The 26793-nt window shown below is 47.2% G+C and overlaps 1 protein-coding gene across 8 annotated transcripts in view; it reads right to left on the bottom strand.

Moving 5' to 3' along the window:
• Positions 1 to 26793, bottom strand: part of NEO1 (neogenin 1) — a 178653-nt gene that overhangs the window by 41473 nt on the left and 110387 nt on the right. For 4 of the 8 annotated variants that reach the window (XM_066559131.1, XM_066559132.1, XM_066559130.1 and 1 more), the window contains exons 7-10: positions 25239 to 25359; positions 7342 to 7561; positions 2203 to 2357; positions 1397 to 1545 (exon numbers count right to left, since the gene is read on the bottom strand). In XM_066559131.1, coding sequence (XP_066415228.1) covers positions 1397 to 1545; positions 2203 to 2357; positions 7342 to 7561; positions 25239 to 25359 — 645 coding nt within the window. The remainder of the gene's footprint in view (positions 1 to 1396; positions 1546 to 2202; positions 2358 to 7341; positions 7562 to 25238; positions 25360 to 26793) is intronic. The other 4 variants (XM_066559136.1, XM_066559133.1, XM_066559138.1 and 1 more) reach the window with 2 other exon arrangements.

Below are 26793 nucleotides of genomic sequence, written 5' to 3'. Positions count from 1 at the left end.
TGCTTTAGTGGGTGGGGCTGGGCTTCACATTAGGGGATGTGCACAGAGCAGGGAGACAAAACAATTCCTGCTCCAGCTGGGCACCAAGGACAAAGGATCCAAATCTCAGGCCCAAGGGCATAAACAACATGGGCTGAAGAGAAAAAAACAAGAAGGATGGGACTGCATGGGCTGGAGCTGGAATTGGACAATTAACTCCAATATGCAAATGGGCCAAAACTTATAAATGTGACAGACTCCATGACCTGTGGTCCATTTTTCTGTGGTCGTTTTGGGTTGTGCTGCCCAAGGTGGATCTATTGAGGCCTCTTAATAAATCCCTAGTTTGTTCTTTAGCTCTCTGTAATCTCTGTTTTGGGTCAGCCTTCACAAGGCATCACAAAGTTCCTGCACAGCCCACAGCAGGAGCGACACCTCCGTGTCACCTTCAGGCACAGCCAGGACTTGGGAGGATGCCAGCTCTGAGTTTCCAGGAGAAAATTCTCTCTGTCCTATTTAAATCCTAACATGGACACTGGTCCTGGACATGAAAAGGGACCTGGAAATGCTCAAAAGCATCATAATATAGTTTATATATATTATCGCTATAATAATATCACAACAACAAAAACAATAATAATAATATAATAAAAATAATAAATAATATAATAATAGATAATAACATCACAATAATATTATCACTATATTAGTGATATATCTATATATAGAGAGAGATATTAATATATAGAATAGATATAGTGGGATGCAGATCTACAAAAGGCAACAGCCCTATTCAAAAACTGATGCAAACAATATTTAAAAGCTAAGAAAAATATTCTCCCTTTGCTTTTTAAAGCTGGAAGGATACTGATATGCAATCAGATGGGAATGTGGCTGGGATTAATCCTCATTATTCTCAGGTGGCAGCCCATACTTTTACAGAACACACCGAATGCTTCAGTGGAATACTAAGAAAATTAAATTAATTGGATGCTCTGCAATATCAATATATCAATCACTGGGTCCAAGAATTCAAAAAAGTTTGGATTAGGGATCATGCCAAAATCAATATTTAGCCTGAACAGCTAAAACCCAGCCCATAACTCTGTGCAAACATCTTTAATATCACCTGCAGCAGAACAGCTCAATAATGACATGGCTGCTCTCTGCCCTCTCCTTTTGTGGTATGATGGAATTCCCCAAAATATACTTGATATTGACAAATATCAAATCAGGACATCACCAATAAAAAATGGGTTTCATTCCCAGCCCAGACACAAACATTTCACATTGAAATTCTGATTTTAGGTATTCCCACATCTGAGGCTAAAGCATTCAGTCTGTTAGGAAAGCAGCCCCTCCCCAAGGTGTGTGCAGCCCTTCAGGGCAGTTGGAGTGGGTGCAGCAGGCCCTGTACCTGCTCTGTGTGCTGTCCCTTCTCCATGTAGTAGAGTTTGTAGTTCTGGATGTCGCCGTTGCCCGAGAGCGGCGTCTCCCAGGTGACAGTGACACTGGTGGGGGAGCTGGAGAAGGCACGGATGTTGGGAGCGGGGCCAGGCAGCTGGACTGCAACACAAGGGGAGCTCTGTTAGTGCCCACCCTGGCCAGCACCCCAGGAAAAGGGGGGATTTTCCCACTGTGACATTCAACATGGATCCACTGCAGGGTGGAAGGTGGGACTAAATTTCCAAAGGAGATCCTGCTCCCTTTTGTCTGGAATGACCCTAACAAGTGACTTGGCATTTGCCTGAAGTTTTGGCTTTTTCAGTTAATGACCATTAACTGAAAAAGACAAAACTTCAGGCAAATGCCAAGTAATAGCAAGAAGTATTCCTGTTAGAACAGTTTAGAGAATTTAGCAAGATGTTGGGAGCGGGGCCGGGCAGCTGGACTGCAACACAAGGGGAACTCTGTTAGTCCTGAGCCTGGGCTGCCCACCCTGGCCAGCACCCCAGGAAAAGGGGGGATTTTCCCATTGTGACATTCAACATGGATCCACTACAGGGTGGAAAGTGGGACCAAATTTCCAAATGTCCCATCAGTTCTTAATGCTGCCAAAAAATCCCACAATCCCATCAACACAGAAAATCTTTGGAAACTGCGGTGCGCAAGTACAACTTGAAAAAGCATCAGATTCTGGGAAAGGTTGTGAATGGGGAGAATAAAAAATGAAATCAGTATCAATCCCAAAGTGAGGAAAACTCCAGGGACATCCTGGCTCACCCTCGGGCTGCGTTGCCACCTTGAGCGGTGCCGAGCTCTCGCCGGGGCCGTGCCGGCTCTGGGCCACCACGCGGAACACGTAAACTGTCTCTGGCATCAGGCTCTGGATCACCACCTGCGTCTCTCCAGGACGACTCGTGTTTTCCACACGTTCCCTTTGGGAAACAAAAGGGTTGGGCACAGACACCAGCACTGATTAGTAAATGAGGAGTAGCTGCTCCCGTCCCATCTGAACGTAGGCAGCGTGTAAATGGTGCGGGATTTGCACTGTGCTCCCTGCACAACACCACGAGCGTGTGCCACGAGTGCTACCGACAAACTGCTCCCAATTCTGCAACTCCCCTTTGCACAAAAGAGAATGCACTGAAGGAACAGAATAAATTACACTTGACACCCACAAACTCGGAGTGGTTTCTTTGTTATCCCCGTGACAGCAAGTGATAATTCACAGTGACAGTTTATCCTACAGCTCGGGAGCCAGCACAGAAACTATTTTAGCAGCAGGCACAGTCTGGCGAGATTTAGGGCATTCCTGTTAATATTGTGGGGCTGCTTTTTGGGGATTTTTCAAAGGAGCTGTTTTAACATAATCTTCTACCTCCAGCCTTGCCTCAGCTCCTTGCTGATATTTGGATTTGCACGGCCATGGCACTGACACTGCTTCCACACAGAGTGGAGATGAAGTGAAAATTCCCACCTCCAGCACCTCGTGGAGGCAGACCCAGGGTAGCAGACCCCACAGCAGGAACGTTCTTGGCATGGGCAGGGGTATCTCTGTCAGGCCTGCAGGCTGTGAGCTGGAAGCCCTCACCCAGGTCATGTGTGGGGCACCTGGAGGGGCATTGCTGCTGCTCAGTGAGCTCCAGCCAAGCCTGGCACCGGAACAGGACATTCCCCCTGGGGAACGAGGCCTCTGCCAAACACCAGCCAGGAAACTCCAGCTGCTCTTATCAGGGATTGAGGGCAAGATTAGGAGGTCAATCATTAAACCTTTACTTCAAGGCACTGCCCTGCAGCTGAGCTGGTCAGGGCTGTGTCTGGGTAACGCCGTCCGTCTGTCCTTCCCTGGGAATGCCAAGAACTCCAAAAGGAGCAATCAGGAACTTCCCACAGAGCAAATGCAGGGGACTGTGCCTGCTGTGAGCACCATGCAGCCCCTCTGGGCTGCCAGGCTCCCCATGGGACAGGGATGGGCAGGGGCAGGCTGGCCTCAGCCCCACTGACACCTGGTAAAGCATTTCTGACACAGAACCATCCCAGGCTCCTCTTCCTCCCTTTCCAGCCACTCTGCTTCAGTTTTTATCAGGGAAATAGGATCCCAAATATCCCATTTTTAATTTTTTTTTTTTTTTTACATCCACTGGTGTGGTTGATTTAGCAGAACCTGGCTGAAAACATTCTGAAATCCCTGTTGGTTTCTGCACTATTAAACTGTATCTATAGAGGGGAACAATGCACTCTCTGTAACTAAATACCTATTTACATCCTTTTTCTAGAATGTTCCCCTTCATAAGCTCAGCTAAAATGGCACTGCATAAATAGCTTCATTTATTTCAGCTTTTTATTAATTTTCATTGCTAATTTTTCCACTTTGAGCACAACATTTTCTTGAAAACACATTTCCAAGTGGAGCTTCCTTTTGACATGCTGTAGCTACAAGGATGGGATCTGAGAGCCCAGCCCAAGTGCCAATGGATTCACAGCTGTGAGGTAACATCCAGCTCCCATTAACATGCAAAATATAGCATTTTCTGTCTCAAGTGCAAGTGTACTCCCTGATTTGATCTAAGAAAAAATGGTAATCAGCAAACCAAGGTTATTATTTAAAATTAGAAATAAAATTATTTTACTGGCAAGACAACATCGACCAAAAATAAATAGATATGTCACAGTATTGCAAATTTTCAGTAATAACCAGGGATGTGGCTTCACAACAGCTTGGTAAAAATAGGGAGAGATTAATCTAATTAAGTGCTGAGTGAATCTTTCCTTTATGGCTGTTCCTGGGGAGCCTGGAGCACCTTCTCCAACGTGCTCAGGTTGGGATAACAGCACCAAGCAGATGGGCCCAGGAATAACTGCAGTACCCTGCAGATCCTTCCAACTGCTCCATGACTCCACTGTAATCCTCAGCTCAGGAGCTTTGGGAGCTCCAGGTTCACAGGAACTCTCAAGCACCCATGGAAGAGCCTCCTGTGCAACCCCAGGAGTTTGGCTGAAAGTGCCAAGGTTAAAGCTGCACTTATATCTAAAAAAGCATCTTTGGGGAGCTGTTAGGGAGTGGATATTGTGTGTGCCAGCTGTGGGGCTGGCAGGGAGCTCCAGAGGCATTCTGAGTGTGATTACACACAATTAAGCTCCATTTGCTGTGTCTGAAGCACACCACAGTTAACTGTGAATTCAGCAGTGTTTCAACATCCCACATGTGTCATTTACTACCTCAGACCAGCAATGTGCCATTTTTATTCTTTTAATGTGCCATTATTTCTTTTTTTTTGGTCCAAATCTTAAAGTCTGGGGTTCTTCTGCCTGAGTGCTTATCTAAAGTTCCCCAGTATTAAACCTCCCTGCAGCACTTTGGAATTTTCACTCCCTTTCCAGGGAACTGCCTTGAGTGTGGAGTAAATAAATACCTGGGAATGAAGTAACCCTGCAGCTGTGTGAGACAGGAACTTCCTTCTGATCAGATTCCCCCAGGTCCCCAGGGGTGTGACAGGGGCCACCCCCTCATTCCCACCTCCCTGCCTCCAGGGGAGCCTCATGATAGCACCAGGCCAGGGTGGCACAAGTCACAGCTGGTGACACTGGGCAGCCCCCGAAGCAGAAATGTCCCCTCCATTGCTGCCTCCTCACTTTGCAATGCTCCTCTTGGAATCACAGGACAGGCTGGCTTAGAAATGAAAAGTGACCCAGTGCCACCCCTGCCATGGCAGGGACACCTTCCACTGTCCCAGGCTGCTCCAAGCCCCATCCAGCCTGGCCTTGGGCACTGCCAGGGATCCAGGGACACCACAGCTGCTCTGGGCACCTGTGCCAGGGTGGCACCTCCCAGAGAACAATTCCTAATTCCCAATCTCCCATCCATCCCTGCTCCCTGGTAGTGGAAGCCATTCCCTGTGTCCTGTCCCTCCATCCCTTGTCCCCAGTCCCTCTCCAGCTCTCCTGGAGCCCCTTCAGGCCCTGGCAGGGGCTCTGAGGGTTCCCTGGAGCTTCTCTTGTCCAGGTGAGCAGCCCCAGCTCTCCCAGCCTGGCTCCAGAGCAGAGGGGCTCCACCCTCAGAGCATCTCCATGGCCTCCTCTGGGCTCTCCAGCAGCTCCACATCCTCTCTGTGCTGGGACAGCTCTGCAGGTGGGGTCTCACTGAGGGGGCAGAGGGGCAGAATCCCCCCTCAAATAAGCCCAAGGGGCAGAGGTGAGGGGGCACTGCCATGATCCTGGGTCTCCCTCCCCTGAAAACTGAAGGAAGCTGAGCCAGCAGAGGCCAAGGCAGTTGGAATTCAAACCCTCAGAAGATTTGGGTGTTCCTGAACACTTCCCACTGTCCCAGAGCCTGGCCTGGAGCACCTTGGATATCACCAAATTTAGGGAGCAACAGAAAAACACCATTTGAGAGGCAAATAAAATGTTACAAATTGCCTCAGTTAATTGCCATGAGCCTGGACAAGATCTCTATGCACAGGATTGAGGAAGAGCAGGAATTCCCCTCTGGAGTGTTTTCTGTTCCAAATGACTTTGTGTCTCACACTCTCATCAATAAAGTGAACAGATAATTTTCCCTTGAGTAATAAATCTGATAAGCTAATCTGCAATTAATTTAGCATTGCTCCAAATGAATGTTCACTTCAGCTTCCTCAAACTTATCACAATTTGAAACTGCAATTCTGAGCAGTAGATGCCATCAGGAAGGAGAAGGGGTAGATTGATATCATCCACTGGAATAATCCATCACAAGTGATGATTGTGAGGCTTTCCCCAGATTTCTGTTCACAGCAATTCTGAGGAGGGAACTGCATTTAGCACTGACCATGGGGTTTAACCAACACCCAGCACAGCTGTCCCTGACTCAGGGGGGATTTGCAGGGCTTGGAAGCCTGATGGGATGTGCCTCTTGTTCCCAGCCTGATGGGATGTGCCTCTTGTTCCCAGCCTGATGGGATGTGCCTCTTGTTCCCAGCCTGATGGGATGTGCCTCTTGTTCCCAGCCTGATGGGATGGGCCTCTTGTTCCCAGCCTGATGGGATGTGCCTCTTGCTCCCAGCCTGATGGGATGTGCCTCTTGCTCCCAGCATGGCTTCCAGGGGATGTTCCTGTGCTCCCTGAGGAGCTGTGACACCCCTGCTGCTCTGTCCCCAACAGGCTGCTGAAGGCAGGTGGCAGCTCTTGGAAGGTTTGCAGTCAATCCAACCATGCTCAAGGACTGCCTGTGCAACTCCTCCAGTGTGTTAAACTCCTCCAGTGTGTTAAACTCCTCCAGTGTGTTAAACTCCCCCAGTGTGTTAAACTCCCCCAGGAGTGTGAAACTCCCCCAGGAGTGTGAAACTCCTCCAGGAGTGTGAAACTCCTCCAGGAGTGTCCAACTCCTCCAGGAGTGTCCAACTCCTCCACTGCCTGTGCAACTCCCCCAGGAGTGTGCAACTCCTCCAGTGTGTGCAACTCCCCCAGGAGGGTCCAACTCCCCCAGGAGTGTGCAAATCCTCCAGGAGTGTCCAACTCCTCCACTGCCTGTGCAGCTCCTCCAGGAGTGTAAAACTCCTCCAATGCCTGTGCAGCTCTTCCAGGAGTCTGCAACTCCTCCAGTGTGTGAAACTCCTCCAGTGTGTTAAACTCCTCCAGGAGTGTCCAACTCTTCCACTACTTGTGCAACTCCTCCAGTGTGTGAAACTCCTCCACTGCCTGTGCAACTCCTCAGAGTGTGTTAAACTCCTCCAGTGTGTTAAACTCCTCCAGGAGTGTGCAGCTCCTCCCCTGCCCGTGCAGCTCCTCCAGGAGTGTGCAGCTCCTCCAGGAGTGTGCAGCTCCTCCAGGAGTGTGCAGCTGCTCCCTCCAGGAGGCTCTGGAAGGAGGCAGGGGAACGCCACCCCCTCCAGCTCAGGCTGTGCCAGCGAAGCCCAGGAGAGCCCCTGCCCAGGTGCTGCTTACCTGTTGATGCCCTCCTTGGTGTAGAAGATGGAGTAGGTGAGGTTGTCGCCGTGCGGGTCGGAGGCGGGCGGGCGCCAGGTGAGCCGGATGAAGCGGGTGGACACCAGGGTGGCCACGACGTCCCGCGGGGCCGAGGGCAGGGGTCCCGCTGGGGCTGCTGCTAGATGGTCATTAGTGGCACTGGTCAGTGAAGTGGGAGGTAATGTTGGGATGGCAACATCTTGGCATGTGCAAACATTGGGGAATATGAAGGGCAAACATCACCACGGTTTAAAATAAAAAAGAAAAAAAAAAAAAGAGAACAGAAGAAAAAAAAAACGTAAAAGAAATAAACAAAACCACGATGGGAAACAGAAGAAAATGAACACACAAAAAAGGCCATTAAACTGAAGGCTGACATGCAGGCAGAGGTAACTACTGACCACTAATGGGGAGTACAGGACACGGCACTGTCAGGCAAGCAGACCAAATCTCCACTGTAATGGAAGTGGCAGGGGAGGGAAGGGTGGAACTGGGGGTAAAATAAACCTCAGGAGAGGATACCAGCAGCAAACCACAGTGTCATTGCTTTGGGAGCACATGTGTGACAGTAAACCCCAACCTCTGGTTATTACTCAAATGCACACCCAGACCCCACTGCCTACTGTAGCTCATTAACATACACAATTCATTGAAATGCTTCTCAATCATAACAAAATGACAGATGAATACAGAGAATTCCTTTAGTGCAAACTCATCCAGTCAAACCCTGCAGTCCTGACCTGGTTGGGTTCTGCTGCTGCCCATGGCACTGGAATTAAAGCCCTTTCCCCACTGTTTTCCTGCCATTTTCCTCTGTCCCACAACCCCCATTTCATCATTTTACAGTGACTCTAACAAGCAGAAACAACTGTTGCTCTGGATTATACCCACACTCTCCAAACTTTTAGCCTCAGTCATGTCTTCCTATGTTGCTACTCCAAGGCAGGGTAAATCCAGGGATTATTGCATTAAAAGGTTGCTGATTTAACAGCACAAGCTGAACCATAGGAAGAGCCACTCTCTCTCCAAATCCTATTAAAGCAATCCAGGCAGTAAATGTAACAGTGAGATTCTGAGCAGCTGGACCCCAATTACCAGTGAGTATTCCAAGCAGCACAATTAGTAACAAACCCCCAAAGCACAGGATACATGGAATTTTTCTGCATTCTGAACTATTTACCAAGCTTAAGCCACCTGATGACATTTTCCACATGGGAATCCATGCTGCCAAATACATTTATTTTTTCATTAATTATGGAAACGAACTAAAATTGCTCTGCTTTTCCCCAGAAAGAAATTCAGGATTAGAAAGCTTGTTGAGCTGCAGCATCTCCACCAGAACATGTGGATTTGTGTTCTGATATGAGAAAACCTCCCAGAAAACCTGCCTAAAGAAGAAAATGTTGTCTGAATGAGCAAACCTTCAGGGAAAAACACTGAGGAGTCTTCCATCAGCAACAACCTGACTTTTAAATTGTCAAAGCCCCTTGCCAACCCAAGCATCAGCTTGGGAGAACTCTTCAATTGGCAGAACTCTCATTTTTCCTGTTCTTTTCCTGGGCAGGTCCTGACACAGACCTAAGAAGCAGCCATGGGTTTTATCAGATTTGTACAATGTAACACCAGCCTGTGGGCAGAACTGGGAGACATTCCCAGAGCCAGGACCATTTTGGTATTCCAAATACCCATCACAGAGACACATACTCCAGGGTACCTCCTTAATTATCCCTTCCACACTTTAATAGCTGAGGATCCCAATTAAGTGCTCTCCAGCAGCCCCTCCTGATCAATACATGACACCATTAATTTCACATTCATTGCAAAATCTATTTTTATTCTAAATCCCCCTTTTTTAAAATCTCAACTCCCCTTTTTTGGTGTGCCATCACTGGATTTCTTGCAGGAATGCACCACTTTCAGCTCCTCTGAAAGCAGGGCCCCATTCCCCAGGGAGTCCCTTGCTGCTGCAGATCACTCAGGAGAGCCCTGAATGGGGCCAGGGGATCTTCCCAAAGCATCTCCCAGCTCCTGAGTGACATTCCAGGGCTGATCCACCATCACACCAGGTTTTCCCTGTGTTTTCATCCCAGCCCTTGCCATCAGCTCCCCTGCACTGGAGACCTTCTCACTGCACCTGACCAGCTCCTTCCTCAGTGCTCCCACTGAGGAACAAGGGCTGGAGCTGCCTGGTGCTCACTGCTCTCAGCACCTTTCCTACTGTCCTGCTTGATTTCCAATCCACTTCCATTTCCAATCACTCATACTTGGGTTTCTCTCACCTGTTTGTCAGGTCATCTCCTCAAATTACATGGCATTGATGCAAAATCCACCCCTTAGCTATCATTAAAATTCCTGCAGTTGAGTTGGAATGGAATATTTTTTAAATTCATCTGCTTCATCTAAACCCCATCCCCACACATTTGTGTGTTTTTCTTCCCAGATCATGAAATGGATCCTCTTTTGTGCAGTGATGTGCACACAGAGCTGAGGGGAGGGCTGCCAGGATTTCCCAGAGAACAGCCACCCAGTTCCATCCTTGTGCAAGGCTCAGAGCAGGAATGTTCCTCCCCACAGCATTACAGGAGAGCATTCACAGACAACAAAACCCTCATGATGCCTGAAAAATCAGACCCAGAGAGAGCAGCAAGGACCTGAAAGCCTCCAGGGGAAGTGAGCAGGGCCAGGCCCAGAGCTCCCAAAACTCTGCACTTAACACTTCTGGGGCTGCCAGGAGCTGGGGGAGGTACCCCAGAGATTTAGGAATTTCCTTCTTTTTTTCCCTGTATTTCCTACAAATGCCTCAAGTGCTGTTACAGAGGCTTCATCCCCAGGCGAGTGAGCAGAGCTCAGCACTCAGAGCTGTGTTAATGAGTAATTACACCCCAATTAGCTCCAACACCAATCAGGGAATGGCTTTGTCCTTTCCAGCTTTCAGCACTATGGAAGAAACAACTCAAATCTCTTCTAACATCTCTATCACTTCTTAAACAGTAACTCCAACTCTGGGCTGTTCTCTGCAGTAGGAAGCTCTGTGTAGGAAGCTACACAGTTTACATGAATCTCATTTTTTTAAAAGCACATTCAGCAAGAGATTTGTGCTTTGCACCACAATTTCTCTCCTGCTGTGGGGGAACTGGAACCAGAGGGATGCTGGAACTCCTGGAACACAACTCCAGGCAGCAGAGTTCCACCCCTGCATCCTGGCCACTGCAGCAATTCCCAGCCACATCAGAAGCAGAATTTTTAAACATTGTTCTAGAAATTATTTTCCCCATGGAAATGGTTTTCCCCACGTCCCCCAGCATTCCAAGGCACAGGAATCTGTTTGTGCTGCTCAGGTGTGACACCAACAGAGCCAGCCAAGGCAGCCCCAGAGGAATCCCAGGGATGCAGGTGAGAGGACATTCCAGCTGCTGATCCTCAAGCCCTTCCCAAGGCTCCTTCTGAGCAGGTATCAAATTCTACAACTATTTTATCAAACTACTTTGCAGGGTGTGCAAACAGCCACAAGGATTTGGACTGGAATCAATCAGTAACAAGGTCTGAACTGCCCCAGCTGCCACTGGGCTGGTGACATCCAAGAGGTGAAGGTGTCCATGGGGTGGGAGCACTGGTGTGACCCCACCTTTTCATCTTGGAGGAAAACCATGGGTAACCATGGTAAATCATCTCTCCCTGCCCAGAGAGCTGCTCCAGGGCCACCACCCAGGAGATCTTTTCTAAACAGCCCAGCCCCACCTGAAAACCACTCACTGAACCCTCTGGCTGTTATGAAATCACTGGAAATACTTTCCATGCTGTGTTCAGATTTCCCTTTTCCTGCCTTCCCCCTGCTGGCATATCCAGGCTTCCTCCTGTTTGGCAACAACATTCCAGTGATCCCATCAGCTCAACACAAAGAGGGGACAGGAATGTTATCTGCTCCAGGCTTATCTGAACCTCTGGGGACACTCCAAGCCCCTGGCTGCTCACCTGGCAGTGCCGCCACCTGTGTTACCATGATATTTTCTGAAAATTCCAAGTCTTTGCCCAGGATTTTTCTCCTGAGAAGCCTCAGAAAAGAATGAAAACAATAATTATCTGATTGATTTGGAACGTGGTCTGGAGGTTGCTCACCAACAGGTGAATGTTTGATTGGTTCCATGTGAATTGTGTTGATTCAATGACCAATCCCAGTCCAGCTGTGTCAGACTCTGAGTCTGTCATGAGTTTTTATCATCATTCTTTTCTAGCTTCTGATGTATCCTTTTCTCTATTGCTTTAGTATAGATCCTCAAGCCCTTCCCAAGGCTCCTTCTGAGCAGATATCAAATTCTACAACTATTTTATCAAAATACTTTGCAGGGTGTGCAAACCTTATATAGGTTATATAGTACAGTATAGTATTATATCATATATCATATCATATATCATATATCATATCATGTCATGTATCATATCATATCAGCCTTCTGAGAACTTGGAGTCAGATTCCTCATCTCTTCCCTCATCCTGGGGACCTCCAGACTCCACACACCTGCCTCTAAGGCTGTGGAAATGCAGGGATTCTGATGATGCCTGAAAAATCAGCTGTGACCCAGAGAGAGCAGCAAGGACCTGAAAGCCTCCAGGTGAGGTGAGCAGGGCCAGGCCCAGAACTCCCCAAACCCAATTCCCTGGGTGCCCACCTGGCAGTGCCACCACCTGCCTCTAAGGGCTGTGGAAATGCAGGGATTCACACCCACACACACCTGCAGAACTGCTTAAAGGCCATGTTCAGGGTGTTTTGACCATATCCAAGTGTTTGCAAGTCCTTGTTGCAGCCCCTGCCCAAGGACAATGCTGGGATTCCAGAAGCAGGAGAGGCACCAGGGGGTGATCCAGGTGCTCCTGGAGCCCAGTGCCTGCAGCCCGTGGAGCTCCAGAGCAGCTCTGACCCCAAACAGCAGCAAGGGAGCCAGGAGCATCCCCCAGCCCAGGGCCAGTCCCTGAGGGGCAGTCAGGGGTGAGGAGCAGGAATGGCCTGGGAAGGTCAGTGACCCCTCCAAAGGGGAAGTGGATCCAGCACAAAAAGGACCTTCCCAATGGAATCATTCATGGGGACAACAAGGAACAGGGACACCAGTTCATCACAGAGGAGAAGAGAAAGTCCTCCTTGGAAGGACTTCAGGGTGGGTTTTAGAGATTTGAAATGTGATTTCAGCAACAAAGATCTACAACAACTAAAAATAGCAAATAACCACTTTGCCAACAAACCTTTTGGAAAAAAAATTACCTAAGACATTCAGATCTCAACACCTCTAATATTTTAACTGTATTCCCTAAGAAAAAAATTCCTAAGAGGCACCAAATGTTTAATTTTGACTTGAGGTATTCATATAAAACTGTGTACTCGATAAATAATATTTCTCCCATAAATCTATTTAACTGGTTCCAGAAAGGTAATAAAGACTTTCAAACTTTTTCTTTTACCTACTGCACTGTTCTCCTAAATCTGAACTTTGGTTCATGGTGTCCCCATGGAAGGATTCACTCAGATCAGGATTAAGCAGCTGTGATGCTGCAAAGAGTCACAATCAAATCCAACTGATTTCATTATCCTCATCCTATTTAAAAATAACAGCAGCACTTGGCTGCAGTGCAATAATAAGCATGAAATAACAAAATTAGTAAGTTCACACTACACACCACCCTTCAAAATTTTGCTTTCTCTATTTTTTTGTCCATGTTTTTGCTTGTATCCAAGTGTTGTCCTTGTTCAGATGTTTAAAACAAACATTTCCAACAGAAGGGATCACCAGGTTATTGCCAGCTGTTCCCTGAGTGATACCACACTCAAACAAAGCCAAGGTACCTGGCCCAAGTAATTTCTCTCAGCCAAAGTGCTCAAGTTGGTCTCACCAGATCAGTAATAATGGAATTAACTTCTTCCCTTGGGAAAAATCATTTAAAGAAATCTCTGGGATTCCCTCTGCAAACTGATGCTTTTGTGCAAAGCTGGAACAGAGACTGAACAGATGTGGAAAGAGGAGGGTGGAAAGTCATTTCTGCTTTATAGAATGAACAGAAATGTCCTGAATCTCCTGGATTTCCCAAGACAGCCACCATCTCCTGTATTTCTCTGGTGCAAGTCACAGATCCACATCTGCTGAACAGAAAACACCCTCCAATTTAGGATTTTGTAGACTTAATTATTCTTCATGAGCTAATTTAAACTGTAGAACTTTGTGGACTCAAATCTTGGAAATTTGGAGATGCGTGGAATTTGGAAATGTGTCAGAAAGACAAAGAGGACAGTGTTGGAACCAAAACCTTGAGGGAAGCACAGCTGGACACAGAGCCACTGAGCAGGGCATCCTTTGGGAATTGGTGTAATCTGAGTGTGATTCCTTTGGGAATTACACCTGCAGGAACCACAGAGCAGAGGGGCCCAGGAGCTGACCCCACCCAAGCATTTCCCTGCATCACCTCGCTCAAGGAAGAGGTCTGAGGGCAAGAACTCCATTCAACACTTGGAATAAATTTTGTCCCTCACACACTTAAAAACCCAAATTCAACCCTCACCCTGAGGAACAGACCCTCCCCTACCAATATCCCTCATTTTACTCATAAATGAAATGGAGACTCTTCCTTATTTATTCCTCTATGCTGACATGTTTAGCTCAGAGCAGGCAAAATGCCTTATTTTAAATTTTTAATTGCCTTAGATTAATTTACATCACCACTGGGAGTGAGAGCTGTTATTTACTCTTCACTCAATGCACAAATTGAGTGCAAAAAATTCCCCAAAAATCCAGAACGAGCAAGTGTCTAACTGCCACTCAGTGATTCTGATTTTTAGGCATTTATTTGGTTCACATTGTGAACAGGCACTGCTGGGTGCTCAATAAACTGGGATATATAAAAATAGTGATAAACACATTCTGACTGGGAGCCTGTGTTTTAAAGGAAGTCATAAAACCCCTCCTGATAAGGAGCCCTCCTCCCATTCCCCTTTCAGCATGAAATGCTTTGGTGTAGAGGAAACAATTGGATTTTTTCCTGTCTCATAAAACAGCCCTTAAAGAGGCTGCCAGCCCCAGTGACGCATTCCAGGAAAGGCAGCAGGAACCCCCTGGCTCCAGCCACAGCCCAGAGCCCCAGGGCAGGGAAAAGGGAAAGGGCAAAAAGCCCAGCAGGGAGTTCAGTCATGAGACTCAGGTTATTAAAAAAAGGGAAATAAGCCAAACACACCTCACCTGTCCCCAAGGAGTGCAAAACTGCTTTGAAACACGTTTTGTCATTGGAAAGAAATTCCAACCATAACATATGTTGTAAAATGATGGGTATGACCTTCAAATTCAGTAGTGAAGATTCAATTATTTAAAGAATTAAATATTTTTTTAACAGCTGCTCCTTAAGAAAAAGAATCAAAAACCCCAAACCAAAACCCACATACAGAACCTGAGGCAGAAAAACTGCCTGGAAGTGTCCCTAAAAAACCCTGGCCAAGGTTTCCTCTTACTGTGAATATTCATCAATTGAACTCCTCTGAAGAATTAAAAAAATTCTCTTGAGAGCAGCAGAGCCTGCAAGAGTGTTCTGCAATCTGATTTTATTAATGGCAGCAGAGCTGTGAACTTTATTCTCAAATAACTGAGCTCTGTTCCAGCACAGCCCTCGAGGAGCAGTGACAAACAAAACCCCATGTCCTGTGCAAAGGATTCAGCTCTGCACAGCCACTGGCACACCTGAAGAGCTCAAGATGCCTCTAAAGTTCCCCTGGGTCCTACCAAAAACTCCTCTGGTGCCCTTGGGCCCTTCCCTTCCCACAGGGATGCTCAGCAATAGTGAACACACATGATTAAAAATTACATTTCTTTGTTGGATTTAGGGCATTTCCTTAGGGAATAAACCCCATGAGCAGGTTATCCTGTCAATAGGGACCAGAGGCTTCTCCCAGCTCCAGATCTTCATCAGCATGAGTCCTGTTACCCACTCAGCCAGTGAAAACCAATCCTGTCCCTTCTCTCCAAATGGCATTGTGCTGTCTCTGCTATTCCTGTATAATTTAGCAACTCTGAAATATAAGCAACCAATTAAGACCAAGCCCATGTGTTTGTTCTCCCCACTGGTGTGAGACTGACAAAATCTGATCTTTCCCTTTCCAACATGAGCCTGGGATCAATTACAAATTAAGGGTGTTTGTGTCAATCTTCAGAGCCCTGATGAGAGGAATAAAGGCAGAGGAAATGCCTTTGGTAGTCATGATGGATATCAAGCTACAGCTAATCCTGCCCTTCCACTCATCCAGGGATGGAAAAAGCAAAGCCACTAAAAACAACAGCCCTCGTGATCCACTCCTGATTGTTTGGATTGTCCTCTCCAAGCAGCAGGCAGAGGAGCCATCAGCACTGCTTTGTTCCCAGGAAAAAGCACTCCTGCCATGACATCAGCCAGCCAAGCTGCCAGGAATATGTAAAATAGGAGGATAAACATAACTGGAATGGGTGGATTTCAGTGCTGTTGAGGGAGGTGTATTTGGTGTTAATAACCAGCCTTGCTGCTGGCCAAGAGATTTTGATGGGACTGAGAAACTCTCTCAGGAATTCAGGATTAGCCAGAAGTGATAAAATGGACTCAGAGCCTTCCATGCGCATCCTACCTCACTGCACCTCTGCAGTGGGACAATAAATATGGAATAATACACATGGAGGACAGCAAACTGGTATTAATGTCTGTTGTGTATTTCTCATAAAACACTGAAGGTTTTTGCTCCTCCAGGCCCCTGCTCTGCCTCCACTGAACATTCCTTACCTATCACTCCTTTTCCAACATGACATGGAATTTCTTCAAGTTCCTTCTAGCCATCAAATCCCCTGGTGCAAAGCAAAATTCAAGGTGCCAGTGTTTCCAAGCACCAGCAGCATCCCCACAACCCTTTATTTGTGGGCTCAGACTGAAGCCAGGGCACCCAACCCTGTATGAATTCCATCAGGAGGTGAATTCCCTCTTCTCTGCCAAGCCAACTGTAAATACAGCCATAAAACAAGAAATGAAAACTAATAAGCACAATATAAATGCTGTTCTGCCTCCCTGCAATTCACAGCACGCTGGCAAACATTAATCTATTCCTAATTTAATCTAAATTAGAGCAATTTATTCCAAGCCTGTGCCAGCTTTAAACATGAATAGGCTACTGAGGACTGCTTAGCTCCCGTTTCATCAAGTTAAACGTTCAAGAAGTTTGGGATCTAGGGTGGTTTAATCAGTTCTGCTTCTCAATAAGACTATATATTAGCAAGGCCCATAAAAAAGGAATAAATAAAGATCATTTATTAAACAGGAATTGAGTGGAGAAATGGAACTGACTGCATTCAAACAGCTCCCAGGCCATTTTGAACAGACATGCAGCCATGAGAAACACAAATGCTGCCTTTCCCTGAGGAATAATAGCTAAGTAATGTAAATTAAAATCAAAATTAAACCCCAAACCCCCACTCTTTCAACACTAAAGAGGAGCACACACTGCTGTGTTTACAGAAAATTAGCACTGGAGTGTACACAACCAGTACAAAACATTCTCTGAGTTTGGCTTTGGCTGTGTTTGAAGTCAGTTTGTGATTTCAGATGCTGTTTATGTTCCTGAAGCACAGCTCTCCAAATGAGGCTCCCAAGCTGTTCCTGCAGCATCCATCTGATGCTGGGTGCATGCTGCAGGGCCAGGATGAAGGCAGGGACTTCAGCAATGCTCTCAGCTCTGTGGAGCCCCAGCACTGCCAGGAGTTCCCCATGTGCAGCTTGGGGTTTGACATTTGCTGCTTTTAAAGCTCTCTGGGGACAAACCTTAATCCTGGGAGTGGAAAGCCTCAGGGATGTGTGGGTATCAAACAGACAGAAGCAGGGAGGAAGCTCCCCTGCTACTCCTGGCTCTGATGATGCTCATCCCACTGGATTTTCCATTCTGGGACTTTCAGATCTTCCCATTCCACCAGCCCAGAGGTTCTTCCTCCTGTCCCCAGTGCACAGAGCCAGGTGGCCTCAGCACAGAGCTGCTCTCCCAGAACCATGGGCTTTTTGTGCTGCTTGAACATCCAGTTCCACCCCAGGTCCATCACCCCCAAAATCCACACTTCATTCCTTTCAGTACTTTTTCCTCTTGGCAGAAAATGTGAATTTTGGTCTGCAAGGCTTTGCAGCCTCCCTGCTCAATTTTTATCTATTTCTTCCTGCTGGATGCTGAGACTCCTGAAAGCCACTCCTGGAAGGCACAAGGACCTCTTCCCATCAAGAGATGCAAAATTGGACAAGGCAGAAAGAACATGAGGATGTTTCTGTGTGAGAGAGGAAACAGGAGACCCTGCAGAGGAACACCCAGAGTCCTCCTTTACTGCTCTTTGAATAAGAACAATATATCTTTATCTTGCTCTGGCATTTCCTTCACAACACCCTGCAGATTTTTCAAGTACTTCTGTAGTCCCCAAGAACTGCAAAGAATTCCATGGACTGAGAATGCTTTCATTCACAATATGTAACTCAAAAATACTCTAAAGCATCACTTCTGTGAGACAGAGAGCCTGAGAAGGTACATCTGAGATCTATAAAAACATCCAAAATAGGTCCTGAGGTGACAGGAGAGGAGTCTGCCTCAGGGCTGAACCAGGCAAGGCCTATTTATGGGATTTTTTACACATGGCAAATACCCAAATGTGGAACTGAGTTTTTCAAAGCAGAGCACAGTTGGCCTGTTAGTGCCAACTTTTGTATTTCTTTCAGTAGGAGCCAAAACTTGTCAACAAGAACTTCTATTTGCCTCCTAAAACAGCATAATGAAGCTTACAGTTATGGAAAACACAGAGTATTTCATCTATCCTGACTGAAATAAGGCTTTTAACATTGCTTTTAACAGTTTAAAATCCAGCTATAGCTGGGAATCTTTTCAGTCAGGTCAGGGGAGCTGAAATGGCCTCTGTGAGGAATGGGAATCTGCAGTGCAGAAATGACAGATTTTCAGCACAATCTTCACTGAAACGTGCTGGTTTTGGGAGACTTGGATCAGATTCCTGATGTTCTCCACCTTTGTGGGGCTCAGAGGAGCCCCCAGCTCCCTTCAGTGCTCCAAGCCTGCACACAGTTCATGGGCAAACCCTGGCAGAGAGGTGCCAACACTAAATGGAATTGTTTATGCAGCACCAGGCCTGGAGAGAACTCAATTGCTTCAATAAGCACTGATTGAGGGCAATAAATGATGGCTTTAAAACTCCCTCCAAGTTAGGATCCATGGGATTGGACTCAGCAGAGGCACTGGGACCGTGCAGGGCTGGCAGACTCGACTCAAACAAGGTTTGTGAGGTCAGGCTGGATCAACAGCAGCACTGGTGCCTCTCCCAAGGAGATGAGCAAGAAACACATCCCATGGAATTGTCACATCTGGCCATTGCAGAGCACCAACACCAAGAGGCTCCATCCCCACCCAGCCTCACAGTGTGCCAGGACCACAGAACAGGCCTGGGGCCTTCCCTGAACCCCAGCTGGAGCAGGGCCACCTTCAACCTTGTCCAGCTGTGTCCTGAGTACCTCCCAAGAGCAGAGATTCCCTGGGCAGCTGTTGGACTGCAGCCCCTCCCTGTGAAGCTGCTTTGTCTGATCAGAAACTCCTTTGCTTGCAGCTTTTCCCTGTCCCCACCACCTGCCCCGTGTCCCCATCCCTGCCTGAGCAGCCACAAGGGCTCCAGGACGAACCAAACTCAGCACATCCAGTACACCACACCTCCCACTTTCCATGGTTCACCACACTTCATCATCCACTCTGGATTGCCCCAGTTTAGCTTCAGGGATGCCCTCAGAGACTGTTGGGACTCAGGACATTGCTCTGGCTGCCCTGGGTGATTCCAGACCCTGGCAGGGGGCTCAGAGACCTTGGCACAGAGTCAAAACCACTTGTGCCTTGGATTTTAGCCCATGGAAACCATTACCAACTTTGTGTGAGATTTACAGGCCACAAGAGTTGGAGTAGAATGATGGTGAATTTGTCACAGGGTGAAAAAGTAGAATTTTGGGTGTTTTAGAATGGGGGTTCAAGAGGCAAGATGGAGGAATCTGGGCATGTCCTGTCCTTCTTGACCTCCATCTTCTGCTGTCATGGTGACATTTTTGGATTGGTTGAGAGTAAAGACAGAGTGTCTAACATAGGTGATAGGGATTGGAAAATCATTGTAAATAAAGTACAGGTAGTTCTTAGTATAAAAAGCCAACACCACCCCAAGGGCAGGGACTGTGCCACAACCCAACCTGCTGGACAGATCTCAGCAGGTCAGAGAAAGAATGGAACAGATAAGAGAAAATAAACAACCCTGAGAAGCAGAACTACAAATCTTGACTTCTTCTTCTGTCACAGGGCTGGGAAAAAGAATTTCGAATACCTTGGGGGTCATTTCAACCACAGAAACTCAAGAGGAGACAGCACCAAAGGCCTGGTTAAAGGCACAGCAAACCAAATCTGCTTCTCTCCTCTCAAGCACAGGCCCAGCCATGTCCCCTCAGAAGGCCATGGGAACAGCTGGGCACAGTTTGTCTTTGGCAGGTCCATGCTGATGTTCCCAACCATCCTCCCTCTCATGAAGCCACTACATGGCCACCAGGGGGGTTTGCTCCATAACCTTCCCTGAAAAGGTTCCAGCTCCAGCTGAGCTTTGTCTTTCCTACATCCCTGCACTTCCAGGCAATTTTCTGCCTTTGATTCCAGATTCCCTGGGCTTTTACTTTGTGTTGGAGCCCAGTTGGCAGCTCCTTCTTTATCCCTCCTGCTCTCCTGGACACACACACACCCAAGCCCTGCCCTGTGAGCAGACCATTGCTGTGCTTTGGTCCTTCAGGATCAAATGGTTTGCCTCTTGTTAACACAGTCTCCTATGGAAGCCTACCAAAAATATCCCAAACAAGCCAAAACCTCCTGTCTGGAAGCTGAAGGCTGGAATTCTCAGCTCCACTCACCAGCCAGACACAGGCAATGAATTCCAGCCTTCTCTGGAAACTCCAAGTGGCACACACAGAGCACACCCAGCACCCCCACCTGGCTCAAACCCCTCAGGAGCACCAGGGCTGGGTTAAAAGCTCCATCTCCTCCCTGCCCTGCAGGACCCAGTCTCCAGCAGACACACACTGCCCTCCTTCCATCCCCTGACCCCTGTGCCAGTGCTCCTGGCTGCCTCATCACCCTCTCCAAAGGGAGGAAATGCTGGAATCAGCCTTTGAGGGTGACCCAAGTCCCTGCCCCTCCTCCCTGAAGAACCTGCACCCATCCCATGGAGCCATCCCCAGGTGTCTCTGTGATCCCAAAGCCTCACAGCTCTACAGCTACACACAGATTTCTAATTCCTCCTCCTTGCCTCCCATGCTGGGAATAATTAATCACATGCAGGATACCCTTGCTTGGACAGAGACCTTTTTTCATGACAAAACTGATTTTAAAGAAACAGTTCCATTACAAACAATCCTGACATGGTTCCTGCAGCAGGGTATTCAACTCACTCACTCTGAGATCTCACACCTGTACAAGTCACAATACAGTGAAAAACCCCAATTTTGTAGTATAAAAGTATAAGAGCCCCACAAAACACCCCCCCTTCAGTTGTGAAGGTGACACAGTGCATCTGAAAGATGGTTTGAAATTGTTCTCCCATAGCACAGCATATTTGTTTACAGCCCAAACCCTGCTTTCCACAGTGTTCAGGCATCACTCCTGTTTTTCCCTGGTGCCTGAGTACTCGTCAATGCCTTTCACACAGGGTGACAGGGAACCATCTGCCTCCCTCCTCCTACTTGTTGCCACCTGTTCTTTTCCCAGTCCCCACATGGCAGCGTGAGCAGGGCCAGATTCCCTGGACAAGGCTGGGTTCCAGCACCAAGAAACCCCAAAAGCCTCTGCTACCCCAAGGGTCTCACCCCACACACACAAAAATGCTGTAAAAGTGATGACAAGGAATGGCTCTGCTGTAATTCAGTGTATCTGCTCCATAACTGGGACATTCAGGGGCTGAGCAATGAGGAGTGGAACTAAAGCTAGCTGGGTTTGTGTAGGAATGGGGGAGGAGAGATTCGAGGTTACTGAGAAGGGCATTCCCAAGGCACAATGGAGATTCTGGGATAGGCAGGAGTCCTCCATGGGGGCATCTGCACGACACCAGACCCTTCATCTGCAGGACACCAAAGCCTCATCTGCACGACACCAGACCCTCATGTGCAGGACACCAAACCCTCATCTGCAGGACACCAAACCCCTCATGTGCAGGACACCAAAGCCTCATCTAAAGGACACCAAACCCCTCATGTGCAGGACACCAGACCCTCATCTGCAGGACACCAAACCCTCATCTAAAGGACACCAAACCCTCATGTGCAGGACACCAGACCCTCATGTGCAGGACACCAAACCCTCATCTGCAGGACACCAAACCCCTCATCTGCAGGACACCAAAGCCTCATCTGCAGGACACCAAACCCTCATCTGCAGGACACCAAACCCTCATCTAAAGGACACCAAACCCTCATGTGCAGGACACCAAACCCCTCATGTGCAGGACACCAGACCCTCACCTGCAGGACACCAGACCCCTCATGTGCAGGACACCAGACCCTCATGTGCAGGACACCAGACCCTCATCTGCAGGACACCAGACCCTCATCTGCAGGACACCAAACCCCTCATCTGCAGGACACCAAAGCCTCATCTGCAGGACACCAAACCCTCATGTGCAGGACACCAGACCCTCATGTGCAGGACACCAAACCCTCATCTGCAGGACACCAGACCCCTCATCTCTTCATCAAGGAGGCAAAGAGAGAAGCATTGAGACTGAAAAGTTCAAGTGCAAGGCAATGAGGTCATTGAGGAACTTCCTTCTTTTAGGGAGTTCCCAAATTCTTCCTGAAAGGCAGAGCAGGCAGCAGAGCCACTCCAGGGAAATTGTGAAAGGCACTGAGTGTCCAGGGCCAGTATCTGAAACAGGGACACAGCTTCATACCCAAAGTGACCAAAAAGCACACGAGAGGCTTTTCAAGTCCCTTGTAGAATTCCACACCTGATGTTCAGTATAGGGATAAAGAGGATTTAACTCAGACCATTGACCCTCCCTCTTCTATCCATCCAACCTTCTCAATTACAAACACTTGTCCTAAAAGTCTCTGCTCTAAACACCATGATTCTTTCATACACTCCTGAAAAAGAAAGGGTTGTGGATTCTGTATGGCCAATCCCTTTCCAGGTGCAAACATTTCTAAATTTATTAACAGAATTACCAAAGTTTAGAGGAAAAGCCACTCAAGAAATTTCTCAATTCTGTGCTTTAACATTTTCCACTTTCCTGTGTACTAAAAGCTACCCAGAACTCATCCAAAGCACAAAAAAGCCCAGCCTAAAATGTTATGTTGTATGGATGATTATACCAAGCTCATAGCAGGAGATAAGAGTCTCAGACAGACTTTATCCAGGTTTCTGTGGGGCTGTGCCCAGGCTGTGCACAAGGTGAATCACCCAATTCCTGCTCTCTCCAAGTCAGAGATCTGCCCAAGCACAGACACACAGACATCTCCCTTTGTAGCAGATGAATGTTTTCCCCTCCCTGCATTTCAAACCTCCACTGCCTTCCAGGAGCACAAAGCTCAGATGTGGGACTTCACTTGGATGAGAGAACTCACGTGGCCTCCCCGAGAAACTCCCCAGGGCTTCCACTTTCTCATTTGCATTTAGTTCATTCAAGATCCATTTGATAAGCAAAAGGGCTAATGAGAAATGGTTTGTAAATAGCCAGATGTTTGCCAATTCCAGCAGGAAGGAGAAAACAGAACAGCACGGGAAGGGAAGCACTGCTAACTGGGAAGAGCTTTGATGAACACTTAATCAACATTTTGTTCACTGAAGTTACTTTTCAAATTGGTAAAGTTGGCATTTCTCATCAGCAGCTATGAAACAATTAGGAAAAAAAAAGTTTTCTGAATTAATGATTGAAATGTTCAGAATAGTTTTTGCTCAAATTAGGGATTTGAATTTTCATACCAAGCCAGCTGCCACTACTGCATGTGACACCTTCCCCTCCTTCCCAGAACAGTTTCCTTCTCCACTGCTCATGGATTGAGAGAAGGTATTTTAAACCCAATATCTGTATTTCCTCCACCTGTGAATGGTCAGATTTCACACATCACACTCATTTCCCATGGCACTGGCCATCACAGCCCCCTGCACAGCACAGTTGCACTCAGATGTTCCATGGGGTGTCCCACTGCTGGAGAACAGCATCTCAGTGGCCCCAGAGTTCCAGAGCCACAGCCTTGGGTGTGCCTCTACAGCCCCAGTGAGACTCCACCACTGCAGCCCAAATCCTCTGGCAGCATGCAAAAGAGAAAGGACATCATGAGCAAAGTCCTTGAGGACAGCAGGATGAGGTGCTGGAGCAGAGCAGGAAGGAGAAACCACTGGACAAACAGCAGGGGAGGGAAAGGAAGAGGAGTGAGACCACAGGAACTCCAATAACAACAGTGAGAGTCATTTAGAAACCACTGCTGGGAGCTGGGTGCAAGCACAGGCTTGGGCAGGGCTCCCAAAGCCAAGGCCATCCATTATTCAGTGTTTGAAATGTGGAGAATATGGAATAATGCCTCTGCTGGAAGGGGCTGCAAAGCACTCAGGTGATTGATGCACAGAGCAGAAATTCAATTCCTTTTCAGAATTTTTCTGGCAATCAGATGACAGCAGGGCAGTGCTGGATGCAGACTCCTGACACTGCTCAGTGGCATTAAAGCCCCTGACCCCAGGAGAGGGCACCCTGCACTCCCCAAATCCTTGTGGGGAGTACCTGGGGCTCTTCAGCCAGCAGTGAAACACACCCAGATCCAAAGAGGAATTCAGAGGGAGTAGCAAGTGCACAGCTATCCTACAAAACAACTGGAAAATAAACAGATAATCTCTCTTCATGGCTCATTCCAAGTTTACTCTCTGTAAAGTGGACACCAAAGCCAGGGACAGCAGAGTCACACCTGTTCAAGGTGTGAAGTTCCATCAAACCTCCAGCCATGGCTAAGACTGTTTCTCCTAAATCCTCTCCATCCAAATAAGAAAGAAATTAGCATTTTAAACAACCCCCCTCCAAAAAGACAACACAAAGCCCTCCTCAGTACAGTTTTAGTATTTTCCTGTCTGACTTGTCACCCCTCATCCTCTGGGGTTTTCTTCCTTGGGCTCTTAGAAATTATTTTTCAGAACTCTGTGACCTGAAAGAGCAAAACAACCTGATGCCTTAGTGATGATACTGGCAGTATCTCTCTTTTGGGGTCTTTAATGATAACACCAATTGTTCTGCTTTGCCACCCCAGCCATGCAGTGCAGGGCACTGTATAGGGAGCACTGGCAGGAGTTCCACTGAGTGGAGCACAGGGACAAATATTTACCTTAAACTGCAGCTGTAAACCACCAGATGTGCAGCTGCAGTTTGCAGGAATGACAAAGCTCACTATTTTTTACACTAATAGCAGAAAAAAGCTTCTGACACTGGAATCACTTTGATATAAAATATTTGGGGTGATTTGGGGTGTGCTCCATAAGTGCTTCTTTTCCAGGTTTGTGTTTTTAGTGACTGTTTTCATTTTGGCTACTCTGCTATTGCTTGTAAACCTCAGCATGCAACATTTCTGACCATGTTTTATTATTGCACCAAATATTATTCAAACTACAGGATGCATCCTGTAGAATTCCTTCAGATCTCCTCACTAAGTGTACAGGAAACAACACTGGATCACTCACATGATTTTTAAAAAAAAATCACCCTGCTCTATAGGCTGAGCTATTGACAGAACCCACCATGTGGAAAGGTCCTTGGAATGGTCCCTCCCCACTTTTGGCTCTCTGCTGTCACAGTTTATCTTACCAAGGTCAAGTATTATCAGCTGGGCTCCAGCCTGTGCATTTCCAACATCGTTTTCTGCAATGCACTGATAGAATCCTTCATCAGACTTCACCAGCCCCAAAACTTGCAGGTTATGTTCTTTCTGAGGAGCAAAGGGAGAAAACAACACTTAGAAATGGGCTGCAATTGCCAAAACAGTGGTGTCAGCAGGGCACGTTACCGTGGCAGGAGAAACTTCTGACAGCAACTGGGAAAAGTGTGTTTGGAGCTCCCAGATCTCACCTCCCTTGCCCTGAATCCTCATGTTCTAGTGGGTTCAAAAAGCTGCAGAAGCTCTCATTAATGGCTATAATTTTCTAGCATCACACAGCACTGGCAAATCCCAATGTTTCCCCAGCTGTTGTGGTGGTATTTTGGAGCCTGAGTGAAGCTCACAGCCCTACAAGCCAGGTACACCCCATTACACAGCCATTCATTTTTCAAATGCCTCAATAACACCTTTCACTGCACCTAAAATCTCCCTGTAGAAGCACCCCTGTGCCAAACTCACCATTCACAGCTCAGTTACATTTCTATTTCAGCTCCTGCTAGAAATTGGAATTTTTATGGGGCACAGACTGCAGCACACACAGCCAGTGGTCATGGGGAGCTCATACTTTCACAGTGCTTTTTGCCACCCTGTATGCCCAAGTCTCCTGGAAATTCCAAGCTATAAAGACATCAACTCTTACAACATAAGCAATGTACATTAAAGGAATTCAAGAAACCATTTCTCTTCCCGGTCCCAAACTGTGGGAATCCATAAAATCAGAGGGTTTTGGGAAAGCTGCAAAAGGCAGGGCTCAGAGACAGCTGAACTGTGATTAGAGCTGAGCAGTAGACATCAGACTGGTCAGCAGAAAAATTATATAAGTAGAAAAGTAAGGACAACTAGAACAATGGTCTGTGTATTAACACTTGTCTAGAATAACTCCCTAAGCTGCAGAAAAGTTTATCTAGTGAGATATGAGGAAGTTCTAAGCTTAATAATGGAGCTCTATGCATTGTGTTTTAAGGCTTACAAGCAGGTATTGTATTCAAAATAAGCAAGCATTGTTTAACCAAAGGTACCCGTGCTTATAGTGGTTGGATGGAACCACTGTCAATGTGCTTCTGCTTTGTGGGATTGGTCAAAAAACTTTTGATGTGAGTTGTAACATTAAGTTCTTGTTCTGCTGCCTGGAATGTGAGCTGCCAGCATCTTCCCATTGTCATAACCATGTAATGAGAGTGATGCTGGAAAATAAAACAGCTCAAAGCACGTTCCTAGCAGTCCCATCCTGTCTGTGATTTGTACAGAGACCCCAGCCAGTGATACCCAACATCAACAGGACAAAAGCAGGTTCTAGAGAAGAACCCAATCTCCATGACTGTGCAGAACTGACAGGCCAAAAACATGCCTGGGATGTGAGCTGCTGGCATCTTCCCATTATCATAACCATGTAATGAGAGTGATGCTGGAAAATAAAACAGCTCAAGGCACGTTCCTAGAAGTCCTGTCCCATTTGTGATTTGTACACAGCCCCCAGCCAGCGAT

Source organism: Molothrus aeneus, chromosome 13 (genome assembly GCF_037042795.1).
Source record: "Molothrus aeneus isolate 106 chromosome 13, BPBGC_Maene_1.0, whole genome shotgun sequence".
In the NCBI taxonomy this organism is placed as follows: domain Eukaryota; kingdom Metazoa; phylum Chordata; class Aves; order Passeriformes; family Icteridae; genus Molothrus; species Molothrus aeneus.
This window is presented reverse-complemented; position numbering and strand designations above follow the sequence as displayed.